Raw genomic sequence first — 26,317 nt, 5'->3', positions numbered from 1 at the left:
ACCGATATCTGTTATCGCGAAGGTGATGGCAACGCGCTATCTACCCACTTGACTTGTTTGTTAGAAGCTATCCCAGTCTGGATCGCATTTATCTGTGCATACATCGGATCAGCGAAATCTTATCTGCCACTATAAGGTCGAGTTCGTGGAAAGTGAGCTCAGGCAACGCAAGATGTACTCTTACCACCATTCATCACGTGCTTGCGATATGATATGGTGCAAAGTGCTGCTCTATTTCGCTGTTCACAGAGTTGTGTGTGATTACATGTTTCAAACGTTCGCGCCCTACGATTCACACTGTCCGGAAGTGATGTATGGATTGCCACGGCTAACCCGGCAAAGACATCGAAATCCTATTTCTGCAAACTTCCGGGACAAACCAGTGTGTCCAGACCGCCACTATGAATTACGCCAGAGTTAAACGCGCCCTGGGCGGTATGATCACACATTAAACTATAAACCTAAAGAGTGAGCAACCGGTTTTTGCACGTTTTAAATACTTCAGTACACAACTGGGTGAACGTTAGATGTCAGATTTTATACGAAACCTGATGAACGCCGCACGGCTAGTTTTCTAAACTGAACTGATACCGCGCCTACCGCGTGCCATGCTGACATCGGCATCGCGTATCACGCGCGTGCAGTGTTCCTAAAAGCTGATCAAGTAAAAAAAAAAAAACGGTCTGGTTAAGATTAATGTGAATTGGTGCTATCTTTAGTTACCTGTCAGCGCAATGGGTCTCCTAGAAGAAGACACCGGCATACTGAGCAAAACAGCAAGCCACTGCAATGGAGTTTCCCATACCGGAACCACGAAACAAGAACAAGATAAGGTAGGTCGGCATTAAAATAAAATTCACGGCATATAGCCTACGACTGCTCCGTCGAAGGACTATCGTGCGAGTTATTGATGTCGAACAGAACGAGCAAAAACAGCGTCTAGAGCGTGGGCGCCCTTCGGTCGTGTCTACTGTATACTTTGATCTTCATTAGAGCGACCTCCGCTCTAAATTCTGCAAATATGCGAGGTTCCAAAGGGAGATTGGTTGGTTCTCTCCACGCAGCGTACAGCAATGATGTCCATACAGCAGGGCGTTAGTGATACATTGCACTGCTCGCACTACGGGGTATTGTGAAACTGCAACACGAGCATGTCATGCGGTACCCGTGAGCCTGCTGGGGGAAATGAAATGCGATCTAGTGCATGCTTGACGGCGTCAATGATAATATAGTGCACGAAACGTACGTAACGTGAGTAATTCATTTGCAACGAAATTGCAAACGTGTGTGCTTGATGCGCAGAATGGCTAATAAAGGGCGTGTCCCGCGACCGACTTGCTTAAGTTTTGCATTTATATGCGGTAGTAATGTTCTCAGACTTTCTGCTCGACTGCATATAGTAGGCTTCATTATGATATTACACGTTTACTGTAATTCACGCGTACACAGACACAATTAAAGGTAACAAAAAAGTCAATAGTTTGCTTACTTAGCTGGTAGCTATAGTAACAGTTACTTGAAATGGCAACATGTACCTAGCTTGTGCATAGCGTTGCTAGAATATTGATTGCTAACGTGTGCCTCTCAGATATGTGTCCGGCTACAGAACTGACAAGGCATTCGTGAACGCTGGTTAACGCAGAAGCATTTGTTCAGGATGGATGGAAACAGGTTCCACAAAAATATTTAATCTCTACAGGACATAGAACACTATGGCATCATTTACCTTTTCACTTCGTCAAAAGCATGCAGTTAGGACTGTTTTCCTTCTTCCTTTTATTTTATATTTTAGTGTCGCACGTGCAGTCTAGCTTGAGAGCGAATACTTCTTTGTGCTTTAAACTCACTTTGTGCATACCGTGAACACACAAGTTGCAAAATACTCTTCCGGTTCATCTCACCTCTGCTGTTTATGTGCAAAGCGGATATAAATACCCCGACTTCCTGTTCTCTTTGTTGTCCCGATGAGTGACAGCTCCATGTTCCGTATCACCGGGTCATCCGAACAATTCAACGCAAATCACTCCTGTTTGCTGTTGCATTGATAGCTGCTTTTATGCACATGGACATGTTGTTGCATTGGATTAAGCTGCTTTTTGCGCTTTTATAGTTTTCTTGCAATTACATGCGTAGACTTTCTGAATCATTGGCGTGGGGGCACAGTTCTAGCATATGATAAGCATATAGCTACAGGTTATGATAAGCTAGCGTGTGACTTTTGCATTGTTCTGCTTCTGCATAGGCTACACGTCGACGAATGGGCAGGGACGAGTTCGAAGAAACACCGCTCTTGATGGCGTTGGCCACATATGTGAGCTATGTCATCTTGGGTATTTTCGGCCACATTCGTGACTTTATGCGGTCTGTTGGACTGGAAGAAACGCATGCCGCTGTTGAGACAGACCGTGAGGTGAGTGTCGTGCCCCCAAACAAATTGAGAGTATCTAGTTTGTTTCTGTGCCTCCATCTTCCTCGGTTGAGATGCTGAAAATAAGCTTCACTTCATTGCGGTGCGTTGCAAATGTTCCTTACACTACACCTAGGAGCGACTCTTTAAATAATTAAATGTTGTGCATGCGCGTGACATTCACGAATTTCTTCTTGTTGCAAAACTACCTTTTGTGAGCGATGTATTCATCTCTTATGTCAGTAGGCTAGCAGGTGTTAGGAGGCACAGTACAACATTACACGCAAAATTTATCATTCGAGTATCCCAATTGGCAGACCCGATTATAGAAGACAGACGTTAGCATGTTGATGAACCTTGTGTCTTAAATAGTTATCTCTTTGATAGGCTACCAGTATCCATGATGTCGAAGAAAGCGTTATAATGGCAAATTAGATGTTGTCCTTGATTCCGTAGCTCTTGCTAAGAATTTTGCGATTGTTGATATTTGATTTTCTTTTGCAATTGCTTTTGAATTGTAATTTTTTATCCTCACAATTAACTGCTTTTGACGTTTACAATTTACTTGTGCAATTGTACAATATGTACATGGATTTTGTTGCTGTTGCCCTAGTACCAGAGAGTATGGGTGAACCAAGCTGCTCTCCATATAGTTTTTTTTTCTTTACCTCCTTTTTTTTTGGAAATAAAGTCTAGAAAAAGCTTCTGCTTTAAACCTGCTTTCAGGGTTATGTCCCACTGTATCAAAGCTTCGAGAGCTTCTACACACGAAACGTCTACCGGCGTATTCGTGACTGCTGGAATCATCCGATCTGCAGTGTTCCTGGTGCTGTTATCGACTTGGTGGACCGCGTGTCTCTCGACAACAATTGGTCGTTCACGTAAGCAGCTTCTCCTCGAACACAGAGAATTCCTGCTGTGCTGTGTTGTAGTTTTTGTGTGCTGCAATTCAGTTATCTTACTTCAGAATGCCTGGTACTGTGACCAAAGCTATTAATATGGGCTCTTACAACTACCTTGGCTTCGCGGAAAGCGCGGGACCAGTTGCGGATGAGGTTGAAACTTCCATTCGGACATACGGAAATGGGATCTGCAGCACGCGTCACGAATTAGGTATGATATCTCAGCGCTTTACATTTATCCAGTGAAAAATAAGAGCTGCTTTGGAATAATGTAGACCTGTTTGAATAGCTATAACCTCAGAAGAAAAAAAGGGACGATGTGTAACATCGTAGATACCTCAACGTAAGCTGGTGTAATCATTTTTCATTCGACGGGGTAGTGGCCTATAAAAGTGTGCCTGTGCCGGCATGCCGTGCTCGGCAATTTCTCGGGGCAGGTGGGACATTCTGTTGTCTACACATAAGGCTTTGAACGTGATGCAATCCAGACGTATTTTAAAGTGATTGAACATCACACTGCAGAGTTACAATTGAAAATTTACAGACCCAGTTGTCAAAATGATCAGAATATGGTGTCACAAAGAGCAGTTCGGATCCCCAGATGCACAACACTGAAGTGGCTGTCATTAATGAGATTCCACCAGCTTCAGCGTTGTGCATCTCTTTGTCATCTGGATAGCAGCGTATCAACTGTTGCACTGTTTGCAACACTGCTGTTTTGATTGTTTTTTGACTACCAGGTTCGTACATTTTGCGTTAAACCTGCACCGTGTCACTGTGAAATTTACCAGAATTGAACTGACTTCGGAGCTTCATATGTAGGCAGCACAGTGGTGCACCTGCGTTGAGCAATTGCATGCAGACACGCGTACGCTGTTATAGGTCACCACCCCGTAGAATTAAAAAGCAACAACAAAGAATTATTACGCCTGCGTAAACACAGAACGTTCAGGAATCTATCATGTTGCACACAGATATTTTCTGAGGTTATAGCTATTCAAACATCGATCAAAAATAAAACTACTGTCGTTTCTACATTTGATTACAACGTTGTTGTCTTATCATTTGCTCGCACACGGCATGCCAGCCACGGGCCGGCTAGGCCAAAAACTCGTGCAGAGGAGTTCTGCTCATAGTCTATAGCGCCTTGCAAGGGAAAAAAAGGTATACTTTTTGATATCAGTCCTGGGTTTCGTTTCATTTTGGCGGAATGTTTGACATGTGTCTCCCAGTGATGGAACTGCTGCACCATTTATGCCAAACACCGCCAAAAAGCGAATCTTGCTACATGCTGCTACTAACGCATGTTTTTGTGACTTATTGTGCCATGTTTGCTCCAAAACAGCTGCGAACGTGCAGTGAAAGTGAAAATGAAACTGAAAGCTGTACCGTGGCTCTCTTCATTGTGGAAAGGCGCTTCTCCGAAGAATTCTCAACCTCTTCCCGTAGAGGCCATAGTTTGAGATAATTCGCACAACACTGGACACATGACCAAAGAAAATACGACGTTATGCATACCAGTCGGCCAATCGGGAGCCTTCCTGTTTGGCTCTCCATTCAGCCGGTCATGGCTACCATCGACTTCTACTGGTTTTCATGCCTGATGCCCAGTTATTCGGTATTCTGAAATGACTAAAGTGACTTTTAGCTAAAATAGACATTTATTTGATCCATCGTATTGATTCAAATGTCTGACGTGTGTTCACCGTGCATACAAAGCACACTGCGACGCGCTTGGTGACACATTGTAACATGTTTAAAAACGACACACACTGTCCTCATAACGAGCGAGTCACACGAGCGTGTACGATTTTTCACGCACGTAATCCCATCTTCGTTCGAAATGCGACTGCGCTTGAATGTGTTCTCGCGCTCCAAATCTCTCCACGCCGAGACTGGAAGCTGGTGCAGGTTCGAATCCTGGCACCGGCCGTGCTGCTTGATCCTTTCTTTGGGTTTTCTGGCGGACTTTACAGACTAATGTCGGCGTAGCTCTCCCTGAAGTCGGCCCAGGACGCGTACGAACCCACTCTTTCCTGCTGTTCTTTCTCCATCTCTCCACCACTCATAGCCACAGTTGCTTTGCGGTGCTAATATGGAAGTAAAAAAAAAAGAATGCTCCAACTCTTTCAAGACTTGAAACCCTGGGAAGCTGCAAGAAATGATACTTCTAGCTGTATGTTCTAAAATTTCACGTAAAATTTAGTGCTTTGTCCTTTCCCTAAATAAATGTTGGGGAGTATGTTTGGAACGTTATTTTATTTATTTGTTGCATGATAGCACCCCCAACAACACCGAATATCCTCAGGATGTAAGAATAACGTCTTAACGGCTTCGTACGTCCGATGGATATCTGAGGAATATCCATCGGACGTACGAATTCAGAGGATATTTGGTGTTGTTGGAGACACGAGACTAGTCTTTAATGCGATATTACGCCAGCAACCGGTTTGTGACAGAACAGTGGTTACACCATATGCAAGGAAATTAGGAGTCGGTACGCTCTGCTCCATGGACTGTAAAAGCTGCTACAAAACTGTTTTTTTTCCTGCTCCCAGAGTGATACAGGCAGCTTCTCGTCAGTTCCATCACTGGTCAGCTAACTTCGTGGACTGTGTGACTGAGAAAGGCACAGCAACGGAAAAGCTTCCGTTCTCAGTGCTGTTTCCGTTTCCGTTGCTTCCGTAGCTAAAAATGCTGTTTCCGTTTTTCTTTTCTCTGTGTGAATCAGTCATGCTTTTCTGTGCAGGAACATTGGATATCCACTTGGAATTGGAATCCGTGGTGGCACGATTCCTGGGAGTCGAAGACTGCCTCACGGTGGGCATGGGTTTTGCTACCAATTCAACAAACATCCCAACATTGGCCGGTCGAGGATGTCTTCTGCTGAGCGATGAGCTGAACCACGCGTCGCTCATCTTGGGGTGCCGACTGTCTGGTGCGACAATCAAAGTCTTCAAACACAACAGTGAGTTTGTAAGATGTCTAGCAATGTTCACACAAACGTGCCTACTTGCTTTCGATCCAAGTGGTGATCGTTTGAACCTCTCTGTTGTCAGATTTAATGTGCTGCGAGGCAAGTACGCAATTTACGAGTTTTAGTTTCGCTTGGGTAGATTGGTTCTCTTTACAGGGTTGTGTAAGGAAGCGTTCTCTCTTTTTTTTTGTTGTTGTAAATTTCTCTCTTTCGTGATTGTTTTCTGGTTCGAGGAATAGATGAGGAGGTATGACGGGCATGCAAGGGAGGGCAACGTAAAATTGCTTTTGCTAATTTTGTGGTTACATTTGGAAATGAAATAGACAAGATAAGATAATAGATAGATAATAACAACAAGATATTAGATAAGATGTCAAGCTGCTGTTTCGCTGCTCTTGGGCAATTCTCGATGTTGTAACTTGATATTGACATAATAAAATTGATTGCTTGAAAACTGAAAATTTTATCAGGCAAGGTGGGGTCAGATGTCCCCGTGGTGATAAGTAAATGAGTGACTGGACCTTTGGATTGCATTGATTCACTAACACTTCTATGTATTATTGTAGATATGAAAGATCTCGAACGAAAACTGCGTGGGGCTATCGTCGAGGGACAGCCACGGACGAATAGGCCATGGAAGAAGATCATCATCATTGTTGAAGGAGTCTACAGGTTAGTATGTGGCGAATACGCAATGAGTATTTGCAGTCGTAGCTTTTTGTTAATATAGGCATATGCAAGACTTTCTACGATATTGCAGTCTCCACTGCATAATTTCACCTAATGTGCATGCACCACTGTTCCAACATGGACGCGAGCAAAAAAGTTTGGCTCTCCTTTCCAAACAAAGGAAAAGCGAACACTTTCGGGAGTAAATAAATTGCACACCCAGAATTTGCTACCAGTTTTTAGAAGGTACTGAAGGAAATGTGTACATCACTATGGCAATATTAATTGCAAGTATACTGTATTGAAGTTGGTGCTCATTCTAGGAATACTAATTGCGTTTAGTTATAGTCACTCTATAGGGGCTGTACACAGAAGACACTCTGGCGACATTGCTGCCAGAATTTGAGCTCTCCGACTGCTTTATTGAGAAGCGTTTGTACCCCTGTTTCGCAGTAATTTAATTGTGAAATGCGTCGCAATTTATGCAGATTTTTCTTGTTTGTTACCCTTGCAAAAAGCGGACCAAGCCCCCATCGAGGCAGGGTACAATCACAACACAACACAATACAACATATAGAGCCCTGAAATACACTCGCATAATTTGCACACTTGTTCTCTCCCAAAAAGTCAGAAAAGTTGGGGGTGCGCAAATTCCACGGGAACGTTCTGCACAATATTCAAACGACGCAAAATTCCAAAATTTTAGTATGCCGGTTATACAGTCAAAACTCCTTCACAACTAACACCTTCATAGCAAAAAGACCGCTATAACGAATGTTTTTTGTGGTCTAGTCATGCGCCCATAGGATTCAACGTATATTTCGGACATTTATAACGAATTCCTTTATAACGAATGTACTGAAATAACGAAGTGATTTTACGGTCGGCAGGGCAAAATTCGCGACCTTTATAACGAAGCATCGTGAGACTGTTTCTCATTCAGGTTGTCACAAATGGCTCTCTTTGCTGATATATTACTTTTCCAACGGTTTACCGAGAACGACAAGTTGAAGGGACCACAAGAATTTCGGGTAGATATCAGGTTTTATCCGGATTCTTGAAAACCTGTTTGGGGGAACTGTCGTGAAAAATCCCCGAAACCCCGCTTAACCGGAGAAGCGAAGAACCCTATGTATGACATGCGACAAACAATGCTTTGTGCAGCAATGAAGGCTCGATAGTGAAGCTCCCAGAGGTTATAGCCCTGAAAGGTAATTCTTTGGTGCCCATAGTATTGGAATATGAGGGGAAGGGATTCTTATTTCAACCCTTGTTCTCTGATTAGAAAGGGGGAAGCCATCTATTAAATGCGTGTTTGTGGTAGAACGACACACTTATCAAGATCGATGTGACATTGCGATCAAAGCAAAGTTCAAAAGATTTAAAAAATTCAAATCAATTTGAGTTTACTATATCTGTACATTACATGGTTGAGTCTTGCCACAAACAGGAGGACAACGCCAACACAATGCTCTTTTTTTTTTTTTTTCAAACGAGCAAAAGTTTAATTTAAAAAATATGAATCTTGTGTTAGTGTCATCCTTCTCTTTGCGGCCAGACTCACGTTTTTACACTCTAGAGTTTGTCCACCTGCTGGCCTCCATCTACGCCATGCTGTCCGTAATAACTGGCATGCTATGGTGGAGCTTGGAGCTCCTGGGGGTGCAACGACCCTCCCTTTCGCCCATGTGCCTACTGCACTTCGTCCTGAAGTGATTTACTAGATATTACTCTCTCGTTCACTATTCCGCAATATTCGCATTTACTTCAAAATATTTCAGCACGCACACACACACACATAAAATGTCTCACTGTGTTTGTTAGAGCTACCATGTGAATAGAGCAGTGTTGCACCCGTTACCAAAATGATGTGACGTGATGAGGAAGTAGCGAAATACCAATATCAATAATTTTTTTTAACATACCACATTACCGCTACCGTTACTCATAAAAAAGTAACAAGATACATTATTCGCTACTTTTTGCTGAAATTGGAACGAAAAGCACGCTGCTTGAACCTAACACCTGGTAACCACGCTGTTAAGGCTTCATTTGACACACCCTGACGGCATTCATGGGCATTGCATTGTCCTCAGTCAAAGCTGAAGGGTCATTCTCTCCAGGATCCAAGAATGCAATGGAGCATCCTAGTCAAGGAAGGTGCGGGCACATATACAGCCCCTTTGTAGAGCGCGTGATGGCACTAGCAACACTGTTTCGAAAGTAAGAAATGTGGGTAGGGAGAAAATTGCTCGCGGGCACTGACAGGATCAGTAACATTACAGAATTGCGCTACCATACATGTGTAACAGAAATACCGTAGTACTTCTTCTGCTATTAATTTTACAAAGTAGCACAACTCCTACTTCGCCACCGAAAGTAGCGACTACAGTAATGCTGTTGCAAGTAACAGCGTTAGTACAACACCGCATTAGAGACACGGTATGACTAGGGTTCTTCGTTTTCGGGTTTTATGATTTTTCAAATTCGGGAGGGAAAAATCGGGTGCTATTTACACACGAGAATTCAGGGAGAAATCGGGTACTATGATCTCTGTTTGATATGTCACCCGAGAATTTTCGGGTGAAAAGAAAGGCATATGAAACAAGCCACTGCTGTGACACTGGGACGAGAAACAATAATCTTTATACTTCCGCTCGGGACCGGGGCAGTGAATGACCGCGGTATTCAAACACCTGCCCGAGCTCCACAACAGCTCTCCTGCAGGAGGGGATCATAAGAGGAGCACAAATAGGTTGTCACAAATGGCTCTCTTTGTACTTTACCGACGGTCTACTGAGAACGACAAGTTGAAGGGACCGCAAGGATTTCGAGTTTTATTCGAATTCTTGAAAACTTGTTCGGGGGAACTGTCGTGAAAAATCGGGTTTAACCCGAAAACGAAGAACCCTACGTATGACATGCGACAAACAATGCTTTGTGCAGCATGGAAGGCTCGATAGTGAAGCTCCCAGAGGTTATAGCCCTGAAGAAGAAGTACAAAGCCTACGTCTACCTGGATGAAGCTCACAGCATTGGAGCCCTGGGACCAACAGGACGCGGTGCCGTAGATTACTTTGGGGTGGACCCTCGGGACGTCGACTTGCTCATGGGAACCTTCACCAAAAGTTTTGGGGCAGCGGGGGGATACATAGCGGGATCTAAGGTGAGTTTTTGTCGACTGCAGTCGCTCCTGCATTTGTTAACGATGTGAAACCTTTCGTTATCCAGCACATAATTGACCACCTCCGAGCGCATTCGCACAGTTTCAGCTACGCAGCTAGTATGTCGGCCCCGGTTGCTCAGCAGATCATATCAACGTGCAGAGTCATCATGGGGGAGATTGGCGATGGGGAAGGTGAGGCCGGTCATAAGATCTTTCGACTTTGCGTGTGAATTTTTCTGTATGGTTTCAACTTGTGATGCCTTTCGGCGTACAGGCCAGAAAATAACGTGACAACTCAGCAAAATTACGAGCATATTCAGAGAGTTGTGTGAAAATAGCAGTGATGGCCACTAACTACTTCTACAGTAGTTTAACTATAACTACTAACTACTTTGCGATGGAGTAGTTTAACTAGTAGTTCAACTACTTTTCAGGGGAGTAGTTAAAACTACTTCTGTAACTACTGCAATGTAGTTTAACTACATCTGTAACTACTTAACGTTGTCCATCAACACCAATCCCTTGTAGTGTTCTTGGACACCCAAATATGAATCACAAGCAATGATAAACTTATGCTCAAGCAATTGCTACGATCGTCAAATACAAAGCTTGTGGCTTGATTCTTTCTGTGCCTACGTGGTAAACTAAGTTGCAGAATTATTTCGCAGCAAATGAGGCTTTATTAGACAAGCATTAAAAGTGAAGATTTAGTACACATGCATGACACAATTGCTCTGCACCTCCGTTCTCATCAAACAAGTAGCTCAAGGTAAAAGTCGGAAGCACAATCGTGCCGTAAAGCTTGCGGCAAATTCGGAAGTAGTTGGCGCCTTCAGTAACCTAACTACTGTAGTTAACTACATTTCTACATTTCTGCAAGTAGTTGGTAACCACTTTTTGACTACAATCAGGTAGTTTAACTACATGTAGTTAACTACTGGCCATCACTGGGAAATAGTACATTGCTTTGCAGTCAAATAGCACGATAAATAATGAGTATGTTGGACAGCAGACATGCACTTTCGTTAAAGTCTGACCTGAATTCATTTCTGTAGCTCAAAATTACATGAGTGTCCCGCTGAACCACTTTCTCTGAAGGCCATTTGTAACACTGTTCATACCACGACCTACTAGTTTATAACGCCGCATTTAGAAGCTAGCGGTGACGCTACTCGTTGGCCCAGTTATTGCTTCCTCAATTTCTGCAATACCTTGTACTTCAGCTTACCTTAGTATTTTTGTACAAGCAGTGGATGTCCCACGGGAAATGCTTCTTTCCAAAGTTGATTATCATCATCATTCTGCGCATTTTCATAGGAGTTGTTGCTGTCGTCTGCTACGGTAGTTGTACATCCGCTTCTGCGCGTTCAAAATTCAAATTTCCATTGTCCAATCATGATGTAGATGTCGCGGGCCGAGGAGTAGCGCCCCTAGCGGATCATGCGGATGGGCTCCTCATAGGGGCTGCCGATTATGACATGGTCGTCATAACCTAGTGGGTTGTGGTTCATACGTATGCCTTTTTTATGTTTCTTAGTACAGAGTACATATTTGTGTGCAGAATCGCAGTGAGAGTTGCAATCTTACGATGTTATACCATAGAACGTACCAAAGGGATGATCAATGGAGGTGATTCTGCCCTAGGTTCTGAAGGTTGTGTCTCTGTCTACAGGGAGGTGTAGCAGATTGATTCTCATATGACCTTGCTGTGATGAGTTCTGAATATGATAGTTGCTATGGCACATCTAACAGAGTCTGTAACGACACACGACGCTTTCTTGCGCAGGCCAGAGGCGAATTGAGCGTCTTGCGCGCAACACCCACTACTTCCGCCAGCGACTCAAGCAGATGGGTTTCATCATCTACGGCAATGAGGACTCCCCAGTTGTGCCGCTCATGCTTTACCTGCCTTCAAAAATTGCGTTAGTGTACCTTTTGATATTCGTCTTGGCAGCGTTTGTTATGTGTCTCCCGATAACAATGAGGCCTTATGTTGCAGAGGATTTGTGCGCTACCTGATGAAGCGTGGCGTTGCAACCGTTGGAGTTGGCTTTCCTGCAACTCCGCTTCTGGAGGCCAGGGCGCGCTTCTGCATGTCTGCTTCCCACACCAAAGAGATGTTAGATCAGGTAATAGAACGAGTAGTTTTATGTAGTATGTCGACTAAAACTAGGTCTGGCCGAAACTGCCTTGTGTTGTTTGCTCAGGAACTGCACAATCAGTAACAATACAGCTGCTGCACTTTGTGATGTGCTGTGACATTGGTTGTGAGATTTGTCCTTGAGATTGACTTGCTTTGCATAAATATTACGTATAAATATTAAAAAGTGCATTAGCCAAGAATAGCTTCCAAACCGAGGGTCGTAAATCGGAAAGTTGGAAAAAAATTTTTGAGTACACTTGAGTTATGGTCTTCATTATAATAACATTATACAGTGAAACCCGCATATAACGATATTAACGGTAACCGCGAATTCCATCGTTATACGGGGCACATCGTTAAACGAGGGCTGACCTAAATAGCGCGTCCCCGAAAAGTCGCGCGCCACACCGCGTGTAGCAAAAGTAAAAGAAACAGATTCTAAAAAAAAAAAAGTGCGAAGCTGTGTGACATCGCAGTGGCTTGGGAAAACAGCGATCAGAACTCGTGGAGGGAACCAGACAACATAGCAGGACAACTTCTGGCAACACTACACGTCACTATTCCGCAAGTCGGTTTCACCTAACACCTGTGTGCTTTAGGAGAAGCTCGCTTTAGAACACTGTCCCGCGACTCGTGGGTGGAAAGCACGTGCTAGGCTTTTTGAATCATCTCGCGAATTTGAGCAGCATTGGCCAAATACGGAAACATAAAAGCGTTACCACCTACCTCTTTCACTGACAGTATTGGAAAATGAACAGTCGCTGTCTATTATCTTACCTCAATTTTTACTTTGGTTTAATTCTTTTGATGTGAATTTCGGATTATACGAATTTTTTCCGCTACCCAGTGAGATTCGTAGCATCGAGACTCTACTGTATCTTATCGTGGCGAAAATGCGTGGTTACGCGCACGGGATAGCGTCCAACATCGTTATACGAGTACTCGGAACCGCGGTCTCCATCGCTATACGCGGGTCGTTTCCCCATAGAACCAATGTATATTTTGACGGTAAAATCATGAACCATCGTTTTACGAGGGATATCGTTATACGTGATATCGCTATCCGTGGGTTTTACTGTATTGCAATATTACGATCACATTGCTGGTTCGCCCTCAAGTTTTTTTTTACAGTTACTGTGTGCAATGATGGTGTCTGTAGCTTTGGGAAGCACGTTCATAAAGAAAGGCATGTGTCTCCAAATGAAGTACCTAGCTTGAAGGATTCTGTATCAGCGTAAATGCGCAAAACTTGTTGCAAAGCATGGTACCCTCCAAAATGCGACTTGACACACAGTTGTGCATCGTTACACAGGCATGTGCTGATTAATTAAATGTGGACAAGGCATATTCCAATGAACAACGCTGTTCCGATAGGCTCGTATGCAGGCTTCCACGTTTTCGGCATTTGCTGAACAATGTCTAAAAGCACGCCCCAATAATTATTTTTAGAAATTCGGCATGTTCCGAAAAACTCCGTATTATGCTCTTGCATATGGTGCTACGTGCTGAAAATGCAGGTACCCAACTGTACTTCCCTTCCTCCGCGTCATGTCCTGTTGGTTCTTGTTCGTCGTTGTCTTCCCTCATTCTCAAGGAGCGTCGTCATCTCCAAATAACATTTTCGTCTTTCCTTCATCTCGTTTTCCCACGTGGAATGCGGGGAATTCTGCCTGGCGGAGCTGCTACCCTCTAGTTCAGGGAAATTCTTTCGCGTTCTCAATGTCCTCCAACCAAGCTGCTCTTCCTCCATAGCCCTTCTCCCTGGTGATTATGGCTGCCGATTTTTCTGAGTCTACGTTTGGCGCAAACGTTTTAAAATGCTGAAAATACCTGAATTTGAAAAGAATACCTGTTGAATCTCCCCAGGAATGAATGCCGAAAACGCGGAACCCTACTCGTATGGTATCGAAGAATAAAGTTGAAGTCGGCCCCGGATTGCCGGATAGACATCACGTGATATTGAAGTACAACATAACGCATATGAGACAGGTTACTCATTGCCATTAGACTTTTTTTCTTTGAAGGACAAGCAGTTCTTGAGAAGTTCGGTTCAAACTGTTAACGGTTGTAATGTCAGAGTTTCGTGCCTGCGAGGTGATCTGCGCCATCTGTTGGCCTTTATCTCTCTCCTTGTCTCTGTGTCGTCTGCTACTGTTTGCAATACCTCGCATCCAAGTGACTTAAACAAGTGTGTGGTTTGCATTCTTGTGTTCCAGAATGCACAAACCGTGCAGCTTCGCAATGAAATGCTTACTGCACTCGCGAGAAACGGATTATTCGCTCCGAGATCAAACGGTGTCTGAGCGCTGCAGCGAAACGATGATCTACCATAGTGTGGATAGCTTCTTCGCGTCGTCTGCTTTTACACATTTATTCCGCGTTCAGTGCAGTAGGTGGAGCATTGGGGAACCGAACAGTATCGTACCGTCGCGGCACAAGTGACCTTCCGGTGGATATACACGAGAATTACGGAAAAGAATACTCCATCAACTCCGAACATCGACTGGCGTGTTATCCACACTAGAAAGATGACGGTGTTGCCCCCTGTAGGTCGATCTCGCAGCGAGTCTCGTCTGATGTATCGTCTGGTTGCTTGCGTTCTGAATAGATGTGGCGCGGCTCGCCTCAGGGTTGGGGTGCTTCTGGATTCCACTAGCTTGCTTTGCATAGCAATCTTTGAAATTCTATTGCTGAAAAAAAATGCTCAGTATACAACAGAAACCATTACCTATCTGAAACGTCCAGGTTACAAGCTTTCAGAAAAACATACATTTTCTACAGGTTTGCTATTCACCTTACGGTTCCTTTAATGGGAGCGTGAACGTGCAACACCAATTGTTGAAATCATTGTTTCATTTGTTTGTTCAAGCAGCTCATTGGAACGTGTGACAGCCAAAAATTCACCTTGGGGACCTCCTGCCAGTACAGGGCTTCACGTGTGCTTTGCTAATATTGCACACTTAATTTTAAATGCTTTTTCCTCCTCTCCCATCAGGCGCTGAGTGTCATCGACAAGGCTGGCGACTACCTGTACCTGAAGCTGTCGAAGCGGAAACGGGCAAATGAAGAAATAGCCTACTGAATTACAAATGTTCTGCAAAATGTCCGACGCGGTTCTGTCGTCTGCTGGAACCTCCAGAGCCTGCAGATGCGTAGCTGAAGAAGAACGTTCCGTTGTTGCTTGTGCCTCGCTAAGACTTTTCATTTGCCATTTGAGGTAGCCAAGCCAAAGAAGCTAAAAATCAGCTCCAAGAGTGCTTGCTTTCCCCAGCATTAGTTTCTTGCTATGCTGAGTTCCTTTCTAAGGGTGCATATAAGTCTACAGTGCTACAAGAGCCCAGGAAAGCACCTCTACAACTGGTACATTTCTCAGAGTGGTCACATTAATTGTCAAGCGTCTGTTGGTGAACGTTGAAGTGCAAAGTTTGGCTATGTTAAAGCATGGTGCTAAGACATTTCACGTCAAAGGCTGTGTTTTCTTTTTCTCGTTGATGTATCTTGGTCTTCATTTTGTCACATTATGAAAGCTTGCTCATTGCAAGAGCTATGAATTCCACTACACTAATTCCAAGTGTTGAAGCTTTTTACCACATTCTTTCTTTGTGTTCTGCTCAATTTCGCCCTTTCTTGAGTGCAGATGCATTCCATCTTTCACTACTTTTATAGCACCCCTTGAAAGAAATACAGTAAACTGTTGATCCGCTGTAGTTGATGTGGCTGGACAAAGTCTCAATCAATACTGATGCGTTAAAATCAAGTCATTTTCATTCAACCTTCAAAATGCTTCATGATGTTCAAAACCAAAGTGAGCGGAAATGCGGAGTGTTCAGTTGACTAAGGGGATATGCGAGTTCAATTTATTTCTTGAAATAGCAGAACTTCATGCTGTGGTCAATCAAAGATTTTGTTACACTGAGAGAATGCTTAATATTTATTTTAATTTCTGAAATGCGCCTACTGCTGTACAAACTGCAAAACTGCATACACCAAATTGCTTGGTTACATCAGTCAGGTTTTGATTCATGATGAAAATGAACCCATGAACAAGTACAAAGATGATCCTTGTCTTGAGGGGTTTAATCATTTCCATCATGTATCACCAAGTTGGCCTGTGTTTTGACTCTTATTCAGGTTTTGATTGTTTAGTGGAGCTTGAAGCTATATGTATGTCTTGGTTTGTTCATTCTCTTATAAATTAGGTCCACATAATCCTCATTTCCTCACGCTACATACAGGGACTGTATCACTGAGAATAAAAGGATAGCCACGGGCCTCTGAGAGAACCTCTCTACTCAAGTCCCCGGTCACAGCTTTGTAGTTTGTTGTTTGTACGTACAACGTCAAATTTGTGGATTTAGCACGAAATTGTGCTGGTGCTGAAGACATAGGGAAAGCTTTTGAAAGATTGTTCTCAAGATGGCATGTGCAAGCTGGCAGATGATATCCATGCAGGAGTAGAGGCTGAACTTGGGCACAAAGAAACACGACACACAGACGAGAACATTCATCTGTGTGTTGTGTTCCTTCGAGCCCAAGCTCAGGCTCTACCTGTCATGGATTGTCGTATAATTTCGTATAAAGTTGTTCAAGTGATGTTGTGAAGAAAGTGAATTGCCACAGTGGAAGCATGTTGTTTGAAATAAAACACTAAATTATGGGACCTGTTGGTATTGTTTCGACATGGGTAGCTATATTTGACATTTTCGTAAATTTACAGAACCCCAAAAGATAAACTTTACATTATCTGCGTGCATTACTATTACGGACATTATCTACGTGCAGGAATGAAAAAGACCAAGATGGAACGGCGTTCGTTTGTACACCTAGCAATGGACATGCAAGCATTGCAGGAATGCATCATGAGATTAATTTTATGATACTAGTAGCGCCATCGCACCTGCGCCGAAGCATTAACGCGTGATCGGCGGAGCCTTGCTTTGGATAGGGGCTATTTCCTTTCTGCAATCCTGGAAACCCCGTAGCTATGACGTCAGATGCAGTGAGTGTATTTTACTTCCGAGAAGAAACGTAGTTCTTCTGTTTTCGGAAATATATTTGAACTAAACTTTAGTGAATTGCTACATGATCGTGTTATCCAACAAATAAACCCAAATCTAGTTCATCTTATATCAGTGAGTGAGATTTGTATAATAGAAACAGCAATTTAATGCGGATGAATACGTGAGAGAGCACTTAAAATTTCAGCTTCCCAGGTTCAGCAGTTCTTTTCCCGTAAGACTCAATGGTAGGTGGTTCACGTGGGGAGAACTAGTAAAGCTTTCCGTAATAACTTCTACGTACTAAAAAAACAAAAAAAAGTCATAAAATTTCAAAAAGTCTAAAAAAATCGCAAAACTTGTTCGAAAAACCCTGAACTTCTCCGGAGTTCAGCGTAAAAAGTTGTGGTTTAGGGCTGCCTGGTCATTTCTTCGAGAGCGTTGGTCTGAAGACTTGGAACCGCAAGTATGAACAATCCGAACGGACCAAACTATCCGATGGCGTCCCTCTACGTCGGAGACCTTCACACAGATGTCACCGAAGCTATGCTCTTCGAGAAGTTCTCCACTGCTGGACCCGTCCTGTCGATTCGGGTATGCAGGGACATGATTACACGGCGGTCTCTTGGATACGCATATGTCAACTTTCAGCAGCCCGCTGATGGTGAGTGGACGCGTTTACTTGGAAGTTCATTTCAATTTTCTTTGTAACCTAGCGTTTCCACACACTCCCGTTAGGCAACATATGTTAGCGCGTCTCGTTGATTTCACCTCGAGGCAATGGTGACGGCTGTGACCTACTTTGCGGGTCTTAGCTCGAAAGTTTCGTCTGTCACGTTGAAAACGCAATTTCGAACGCTGTGTGGAAACTAGGAGCGAACGTTCGAAATTCGAACGCTGCGAATTGTGCGTGCTGCGTAATTACGTGACTCAGACATGTTGCACATCGAAGGACGCTCCGTTAGATAACTAAACGACCCCCACATTCCGACACATGTTGACCTTCCTGTTTCGCCGTTTCATCGTAGTTTGCGGCCAGTTTTTTGCAAAATGAATATTTCACGCGTTGGTTCCGAATGCAGAAGTGAAAAGGAAGTGCTACAGATGATGATTCCCTCGCACATAATCCACGGTTTTAAAGTCCCCTTTTCCAACCTGATGCAGATAAGAGCGTGTCTGGGCCAGAGGCACTGCCGGCATGTACATTTATAATTTATATTTTCAGCGGAGCGTGCCCTGGATACAATGAACTTCGACCCCATCAAGAACAAACCGATTCGCATCATGTGGTCGCAGCGGGACCCATCATTGCGCAAGTCAGGAGTGGGCAATGTCTTCATCAAGAACTTGGACAAGTCCATCGACAACAAAGCCATGTATGACACATTCTCGGCTTTTGGCAACATTCTGTCCTGCCGGGTAGCTACCGACGAGGAAGCCAACTCAAAGGGGTAAGCTGGCCTCGCATGTAATTCTGTACATGGATAAGGCTTCGGTGGGGTGGTTACAAATCTGGGATCAGAACCATGAACCTATAATGTAAGACAAGCTGAGTGGTACCTGCTGCACTGATTCCTGGAGCAAAGAATCGTCACCGGTAATCCAGAAGATGTGGGTTCGATCCCTACAGCTGGCGAACCTTTTCAGTGACTTTCATCTTTCAGCAAAGAAGCATTTGCTTCTTGCGGGAGATAGTTAACTGTCCATAGTACTGCCCGCGGGCTGCCTCTCAACATTGCGGCTGTCTTATTTGGTGTAAGGGAGTCCGTGGATTGACGTACGCCAATGGGGTAATATGCACGGCAGCAGCTGAGGGAATTTCTGGAGCAAAGACCACGAGAAGTGGGACGCATGGCCCTTGGGCCATAAATCTACACCAAATGAGGATGTGGTGGGGGACCTAGGGCTCTCATCCTTTGAAGCAAGAGAACCCTTCAGTAATGTGACCACAGATGGCAGCGAACAATCTATAAGACTACACCCTTCTTGGGAATAACAGCCACGTGGAATCTTCAAACCCGTAAGCTCACAGAGAAATACCACATTCCGGTCATGCTACTAGATCACGGCACAGCTAAATTGACCAATAAGGAACCACAGTAGCAGACAGATTTTCCGGACTTTGCTATGACCGGAAAGATGTGCGAACACACACAACAGTCTGAAAAATGACGATCACTAATTTAAACTTTATTTCACCTCAACTGCACTAAAGAAGTCTGTAATTGTGTCCCACCACATATGGCGCCTATGTGTGATGATTTCACTTTTGCGTGTACGTTACATGGTCATCATACTGACAGTGCATCGAAAGCTGATGAACAGAGACAAGTGTGCCCAAACAGAAACATGACAAGCGTCCAGACTCCCAAAAGTGCCGGAGGCGGCGCGCCTTGCAGTGCGGTTAGAAAGTTTTAGAGCAGCCTCGCCTGGGATTCCAATTGCTAATCCAATCGCACAATCCGAAGTGGCGGTTCCAAGGTTGTACCTAAAATAGTAGTATTGGCGTTTGCCCGCAAGCGTTTCAGTCCTGAAAGTTGCGCTTTCAGATTTAGATCTGACCAGAAAAACTGTTGTAAAAATTACTAATCCTATGGCGAAGGTTGCAGTTCCTCATGGGAGTCCGAATACTCTATAAGTGTGTAAACTCGCGGGCTCCATAATTCGCGAATCTGTGGAGCAAGGATCAGGCAATCATTCGCGGTACCACAGTCCGTGGACCATGAATCGGGCGTTGTTTTTGTTGTTTTTGTACCCAGTTTGCCTGAGAGGGCTGTGATTGGGGGATCCTTACTCTACTGATATCTGAGTCATTGCCGAATTGTCCTGTCTTCCGTCATTCTTGTCACCACATCGAGTAGGTACGATTGTCACTCGATAGTGATGCGACAACTTGCTGGATGATCCAAGCTTACAAGGAACGAGAATCACGGGACGCTGACATCCGCGCGGGGATCGTGAAGGCTGGACTACTGTCTCCACTTGCAGCAGAGAAGACCTAAACACTTTGTGAGGCAATGCAGTGTAATAGTGTAAGAAACTGCATACATAAGTTGCATCAGCTTCCTGGATCAAATTTCTTACACGTTTCGTTCGCATATTTTTCTTTCATTGGTTAGAATATTTTGCGGAACTTCAAATTCACGAAGAAAAGGGTGCTCGCGAATTTTGCAAAAATTAGTTCCTCATGAAAATTACTACTGTATGCAGCAAAAAGACGGGGATTGCAAACATGATGGATCATTCGAGAGCTGCCTCCTGTTTGATGCGAGAAGCGGTATGCTACGGACACGCTGATTGAGGAGCAAATACAAACAGATCGATAAAAATTATGGGGGAACGGGTGTACGGAATCTGAATGTCATTCCCAGCGAATGATATTCACACTGAATGACATTAGTTTTGTGTCACACGGTGAAATCAAATGGCAATACATATGAATGATTCGGAGAACTCGTTCGCTTTTTCCTCGACAAAAAGCGACAATGATGAAACGTTTGACGTAATGAAAGACGAATGAAAAGTTGTACCCCAATATTTTATCACGAATTTGCTAACTTTTGACAGGAAGGAAGGCTAAACACTGTTTTTCGGACAACTACCCTCGTTCCCAGTCGCCACATTGCCAAGTGCGGTGCAGATAGGCTTCTTAGTTAGCAGATAGGCTCTGGTAGAGCCCTGGACCAGCAATCCAGAAGATGTGGGTTCGAGTCCTACAGCTGGCTAACCTTTTCAGTGACTTTCATCTTTAATTTCTTAGGCAAATTGAGGCTTTGTATGTATTTGTCCCTTCTATGTTGTTCCAGCCTCAGAACATCAGTTCTTTCATGTTCTTAGTTGTCTCTGCTTGTGGTACTTAGCCAATTAAGTGCCTTTGAAAAGGCAACGATTTTGTGAAATAATCTAATGTTTTGTTAGTTTTGAGCAAAAGAAATAAAAACATAACTAATGTACCTGTATAATGCTTCACATGTTCGGTCATGGTGTCTTAATTATCGACACTGACATCATTTGCGAATGACGTTCTGTTTGTTCGTGTAGCTCGGTGTAAGACACACAAATGACATTCGGTGCGATTGTCATTGGCTGGGGATTGCCATGTAACAGGGGTATAAGACAATGGGCGACCAAACACATGCAGCTGCAAAGAGCGGATAAAAGTGAAAGGAAAAACATCTCTGAGCACACACTGCTTCTTCCTAATGGACCAAGCTACACCGTGATTGCCGGGGAATCCTCTGGGGGTGCTCAATCACGCACACATTTGGTGTAGGTCCACGTAAAGGCAGTAATTGATACGGAGCCTCATAGCGGTATATTTTCTGTTTTGGGTCGACGCTCTCATAGTTCAGCTTGGTTAGCTACACTGGCGTACTACAATGCATTGCCCGAAAAAAAAAAAAAAAAAAAAAATGGCTTTCAGAATTTGTGTCAACCTCTATTCTTCTCTCTGTCTTAGGTACGGCTTTGTGCACTTTGAAACGGAAGAGGCGGCCAACAATGCCATCAGTAAAGTGAATGGTATGCTGCTGAACGGCAAGAAGGTCTTTGTGGGGAGGTTCATCCCCCGCAAGGAACGCGAGAAGCTGCTTGGCGACAAGGCCCGGCGCTTCACCAACGTCTACATTAAGAACTTTGGTGACGAGTTGGATGATGAGAAGCTGGTCGTGATCTTTGAGAAGTACGGCAAGATCACCAGCGCCAGAGTGATGACCGACGACACGGGCAAGAACCGTGGCTTCGGGTTTGTCTCTTTCGAGGATCCCGAATGCGCTGAGAAGGTGGGTGCCTGTGGGGTTGGTTGCTTTGAGAGGGGAATTTGTTCGTTATAGTGAGTGTGTTGTTGCTGGGGTGCTTCTCAGAGCCATAAAAAAAACTGAAAGGGGTTGTCAGATTTTTTGTCTAGAAAAATTTGGCTTGTGAATGTATGTTACAGGCACTTGGTCAGAGCTGTTTGAATCTTTAGTACTGTCTCTGCCAATAATGGAATCCTCCATCGCTGGGCAAGCTATGCTGTGTGTGGTTAGAGTATAAACAGCCCTTAAAAGAATCCGGCCTGTTACAGTGCATGTCTCAATGTTGAACACTGTGGGAGTCACAAAAAGTTGCTGGGTCATTCCGCAAGGAGCACACATTCCACATAGGTATTTTGGATCAGTGAACGTTCAGGGAGGCTGGAGAAGAGAACTTTTATTCTGTTAAGTACTGTAGGCTTAAAAATCCACATCTGGGTGCATAACAGATAGATTATACTGTGTAGTAAGCCAGCCCTATGCATACACATACAGGCACTCCGGGGAATGGCAGATGCTAAGAGGCCAATGCAAGGCCACCTCAGATTGGGTTATTCACAGAGTAGACTAAGTACCATGAAGAAAATAGCAGAACAGACCGGCTCTGCACACCAGCTTGTGGGGTTGATAGCTCTAGCAGGAAGGCAATTGGACCTTGGGAGAATCTGCCTGGCAGGCTTCCAATTGTCAATAACCTCCTGTGTCATGTGTCTGTTTTGTCTGCTCTTGGTTCAGGCTCCTTTAGGAGCTCTTGTGTTGCAATGGTAACCATGGATATAGCATCTATGTCTGGGAACGTGAGTGATGCTATGCTTTGCTCTTTTTTTGGTCCAGAGGGGTGCAGTGAATGTCCGTGTTCAACCTCTGACAAAGTTCAGGGAATGTCACGAGCAAAAACATATATAAGGCTGCTCTGTCCATAGGATAGGTCTGCAAGATTGTGGGCGTAGAATTTACTCTGGTAGCTTCCAGTTTTTTCATTAATTAACACATTCATTACACCTTTTATTAATCTAGCTTATTCCTCATGCTGAAGGGTTTCGTGTAGTTAAGTGTTGGCCAACGGTAGGAAAGAATGTAAATTCTATGCCGAAATTGTGGCGATTGGGTTGTTTCTTGTTGAATGACCTTGCTGCGAACAACAATGCACAGGGATCAGACCAATGCACTGGACCAAACTGGTGCACATGTCTGAGTGATAAATATGAGGCTAAGATTGCATAAGTGCTAGGTGCAGTGTAGGGAAGCATTTGTGCTCAGCACTGCGATGTCTTAGTGAAGGCTTATTCGCTGCTTTGCAAGTAACCTAATGTGGCCATGTTGATGTAGAAGTGAGACTCGCAGGGAAATGATTCTCTCCATTATGAGCAATGACACTGAATAAGGGTATGACAAAACCTCACAAGCTGTACAGGAGTGGCAAATGTAACGATGGTCCCCCACGAAACACGCTATTACTTTATGATGACTGCACGTTCAACACCCACACAGTGGCGGACGTTTGCCAGAACTCAAGCTTGATAGGGAGCCAAGGCGTTTCTTTGGACTTGTTGGTGTAGGTTCATTGTGAAGCCTTTGACAGGCAAATACAGAAACTGAACAATGTGAGATATGATGCTGGAGTAGAAAATAATGCACGCAGTAGCCTTCTAAAGAAGTTGGGGAAAGAACGAACGGAGAAGTAGTGATTCTATGCGTACACTGTATCTCGCATCATCTAATGGAGATTGCCCAAAAGTACAACATGAAAGTTATCTATGGTGGGAACTGGAAGCTCCCCTCCCCTACAACCCATTGTTAACCAAGAAGGAATTTCCATGCAATGTTGTTAAGCATGTCACATTGGATGTAGACTGTGTGGCCGGTGTTTACAACATTCCATTGCCGTGCCGGAAATCGTGTGGGCCAGACTGGAAGCCGCGTAAGCACCCGGAAAAATAGTGTGCATGTCTTAGCACTGAAAGCAGATTATTAACAGACAAAGAGAGGGAATACCTTCGAAATAACCCAGACCATTGGGCGAGTTGGTATTCCATGGCAAAGGTGAAAAAAAAAAACGCAAAGTGTTACAAAACGAACAGCGGAGGGACAAACGGTTGGCGCTCATTTTTGTCCCTCCGCTGTCCGTTAGGGCAGCCATGGAATACCTTTCAGTTTAAAAGACAATCTTTCACGATACACGTTGTTGTTGTTGTTGCTGTTCTGATGGCCTTTCTACCTTTATCTTGTTTTATCTGCTACCCAGATATCTGTGCAGGCAGCAATGTTTTAATGCAGCATTTAATGTTATGGGTAGCAGCATTTTATATCACTTTCAAAGTGACTGTAAGGGAGACAGCAGTCTTGCTTGAATGCTGGCTATTCCATATGTAATAGTGGAGTTGAAAAGGGTTAAAAACGGGACTGTCTGGTGCCTCATTTTACAATGGATAAAAAGCCCAGTGCAGGGTAATGCAGTGCTGTGTTTGTGTCATCTTTCCTAAGTGTTGCCCTGCTCTGTTTTTTTTTATCAATTTTAAACAATGCCGTGTTTGTGTCGTGCTTCCGAAGTGTTAACCCAGCCCTGGGGCTTTTATTCTTTTCAAAATCTGAGAAGTTGTCTTCCAATACGCGCAGTCGTGTCTATTGGTTGTTCCAAGTGTTGACAAGTGTGCTGTTTGTCTTGCAGGCGGTAGACGAATTGAATGGCAAGGACGTGGGAGGCAAAGTGTTGTACGTCGGCCGTGCCCAGAAGAAGGCTGAGCGTCAGGCAGAGCTGAAGCGCCACTTTGAGCAGCTGAAGCAAGAGCGACTCAACCGCTACCAGGGCGTAAACCTGTACGTGAAGAATCTGGACGACGCCATTGACGACGAGCGCCTGCGCAAGGAGTTCACCCCGTTTGGCACCATCACTAGTGCCAAGGTGATGACAGACGCCAACGGCCGCTCGAAGGGCTTCGGCTTCGTCTGCTTCTCCTCCCCCGAAGAGGCCACCAAGGCGGTGACAGAGATGAATGGCCGCATTGTTGTTTCCAAGCCCCTCTATGTAGCTTTGGCCCAGCGCAAGGAAGACCGCAAAGCTCATCTGGCCTCTCAGTACATGCACCGCATTGCGGGCATGCGCATGCAGATGGGTCAGATTTTCCCACCAGGTGGCGCGGGCGCAGCAGGTGCTGCATCCTACTTTGTGCCGACGTTGCCGCACCACCAGGCGGCAGCTGCAGCACAAAGGGGATACTTCCCTACGCTGGGTCCCTCCCAGATGAGGGCCACCCCTCGCTGGGCAGGACAGCCGCAGATTCGAGGTGCCGCAGCAGGCGGTCCACAAGGACAGCCAACCGCAGGCTTTGCCGCAGTGCAGTCGATGCCATACCAACGTCAACCAAGACCAGTTGCCACTACTGGACAGCCCGTCCGTAGCGGCATGGGAAGCGCCCGACCTATTACTGGCAGCCAACAGCCTCCGCAACAAGGCCAGGCTCAGCAGCAACAACAGGCCCCAGGAGGCGGTGCCCCGAGAGTAATGGGACAGCCAGCGAGACCCACAAGCCTGGCACCACAGGCTCAGCAGACCGGTCCACGGCCTGCCTACAAGTACACACAGACGATGCGCAACCCGCCACAAGCCGTGGCTGTACAGCAGGTTCCATTCCAGGCCGCGGGTCAAACTGCGGCTCAGCAGGCTGCAGTGCACATTCAAGGACAGGAGCCGCTGACGGCATCCATGCTGGCGGAGGCAACTCCCCACGACCAGAAGCAGATGCTGGGAGAAAGGCTGTTCCCGTTGATCCATCGCATGTACCCAGAGCTGGCTGGAAAGATCACAGGCATGCTGCTTGAGATTGATAACTCTGAGCTCCTGCACATGCTCGAGCATAACGAGTCGCTCAAGGCGAAGGTTGAAGAAGCAGTGGCAGTGCTCCAGGCCCACCAGGCCAAGGAGGCCATGGCATCGGTCATCAAGAAAGAGTGAGGGGCGGCATAGGAGAAGTGTGGCCGACGAAATCCCATGGAACTTTCGGCTGGCCCAGGGTGTAAGCTCTGAAGGCTGCCGAACTGTTTTTGTGGGGTTTGCTCTTGGGGGGTGACATTTTAGAGGGGAAGGGGGGATCCCACGTGAACACATCCACGAAAAACTTAAAACTCTAAAAAAAAGAGAAAAATGGTGAAAAAATGTAAATGATGACACTATTTTTTGAATTTCTGTGGTAGTAACTCCTGTTTGTTTTTGTGTATTGCAAAATGAGTGCTAATAAATCTCTGGGTTTATGCGATGCGTGTGAT

General features: G+C 44.8%; 2 protein-coding genes across 2 annotated transcripts; both read left to right on the top strand.

Moving 5' to 3' along the window:
- Window positions 1-580: 580 nt before the first annotated feature.
- On the top strand, window positions 581-16,924 carry LOC135396897 (serine palmitoyltransferase 2-like). The gene is made up of 11 exons (XM_064628121.1): window positions 581-833; window positions 2,243-2,410; window positions 3,134-3,288; window positions 3,375-3,520; window positions 6,059-6,277; window positions 6,853-6,958; window positions 9,902-10,121; window positions 10,187-10,313; window positions 11,908-12,043; window positions 12,121-12,250; window positions 15,260-16,924. Exons 1-11 carry the CDS (start codon window positions 735-737, stop codon window positions 15,344-15,346), a joined length of 1,593 nt encoding a protein of 530 aa, XP_064484191.1. The 5' UTR covers window positions 581-734; the 3' UTR covers window positions 15,347-16,924.
- A 560-nt stretch (window positions 16,925-17,484) lies between these two features.
- On the top strand, window positions 17,485-26,114 carry LOC135396896 (polyadenylate-binding protein 4-like). Its single transcript, XM_064628120.1, has 4 exons — window positions 17,485-17,925; window positions 18,487-18,712; window positions 21,721-22,042; window positions 24,723-26,114. The coding sequence occupies exons 1-4, from the start codon at window positions 17,730-17,732 to the stop codon at window positions 26,004-26,006; spliced, it is 2,028 nt and encodes a 675-aa protein (XP_064484190.1). The 5' UTR covers window positions 17,485-17,729; the 3' UTR covers window positions 26,007-26,114.
- Window positions 26,115-26,317: the final 203 nt, after the last annotated feature.

Source organism: Ornithodoros turicata, chromosome 6 (assembly GCF_037126465.1).
Source record: "Ornithodoros turicata isolate Travis chromosome 6, ASM3712646v1, whole genome shotgun sequence".
Classification (NCBI taxonomy): domain Eukaryota; kingdom Metazoa; phylum Arthropoda; class Arachnida; order Ixodida; family Argasidae; genus Ornithodoros; species Ornithodoros turicata.
The sequence above is the reverse complement of the archived record's forward strand: the minus strand, read 5'-3'. Positions and strand labels throughout refer to the sequence as shown.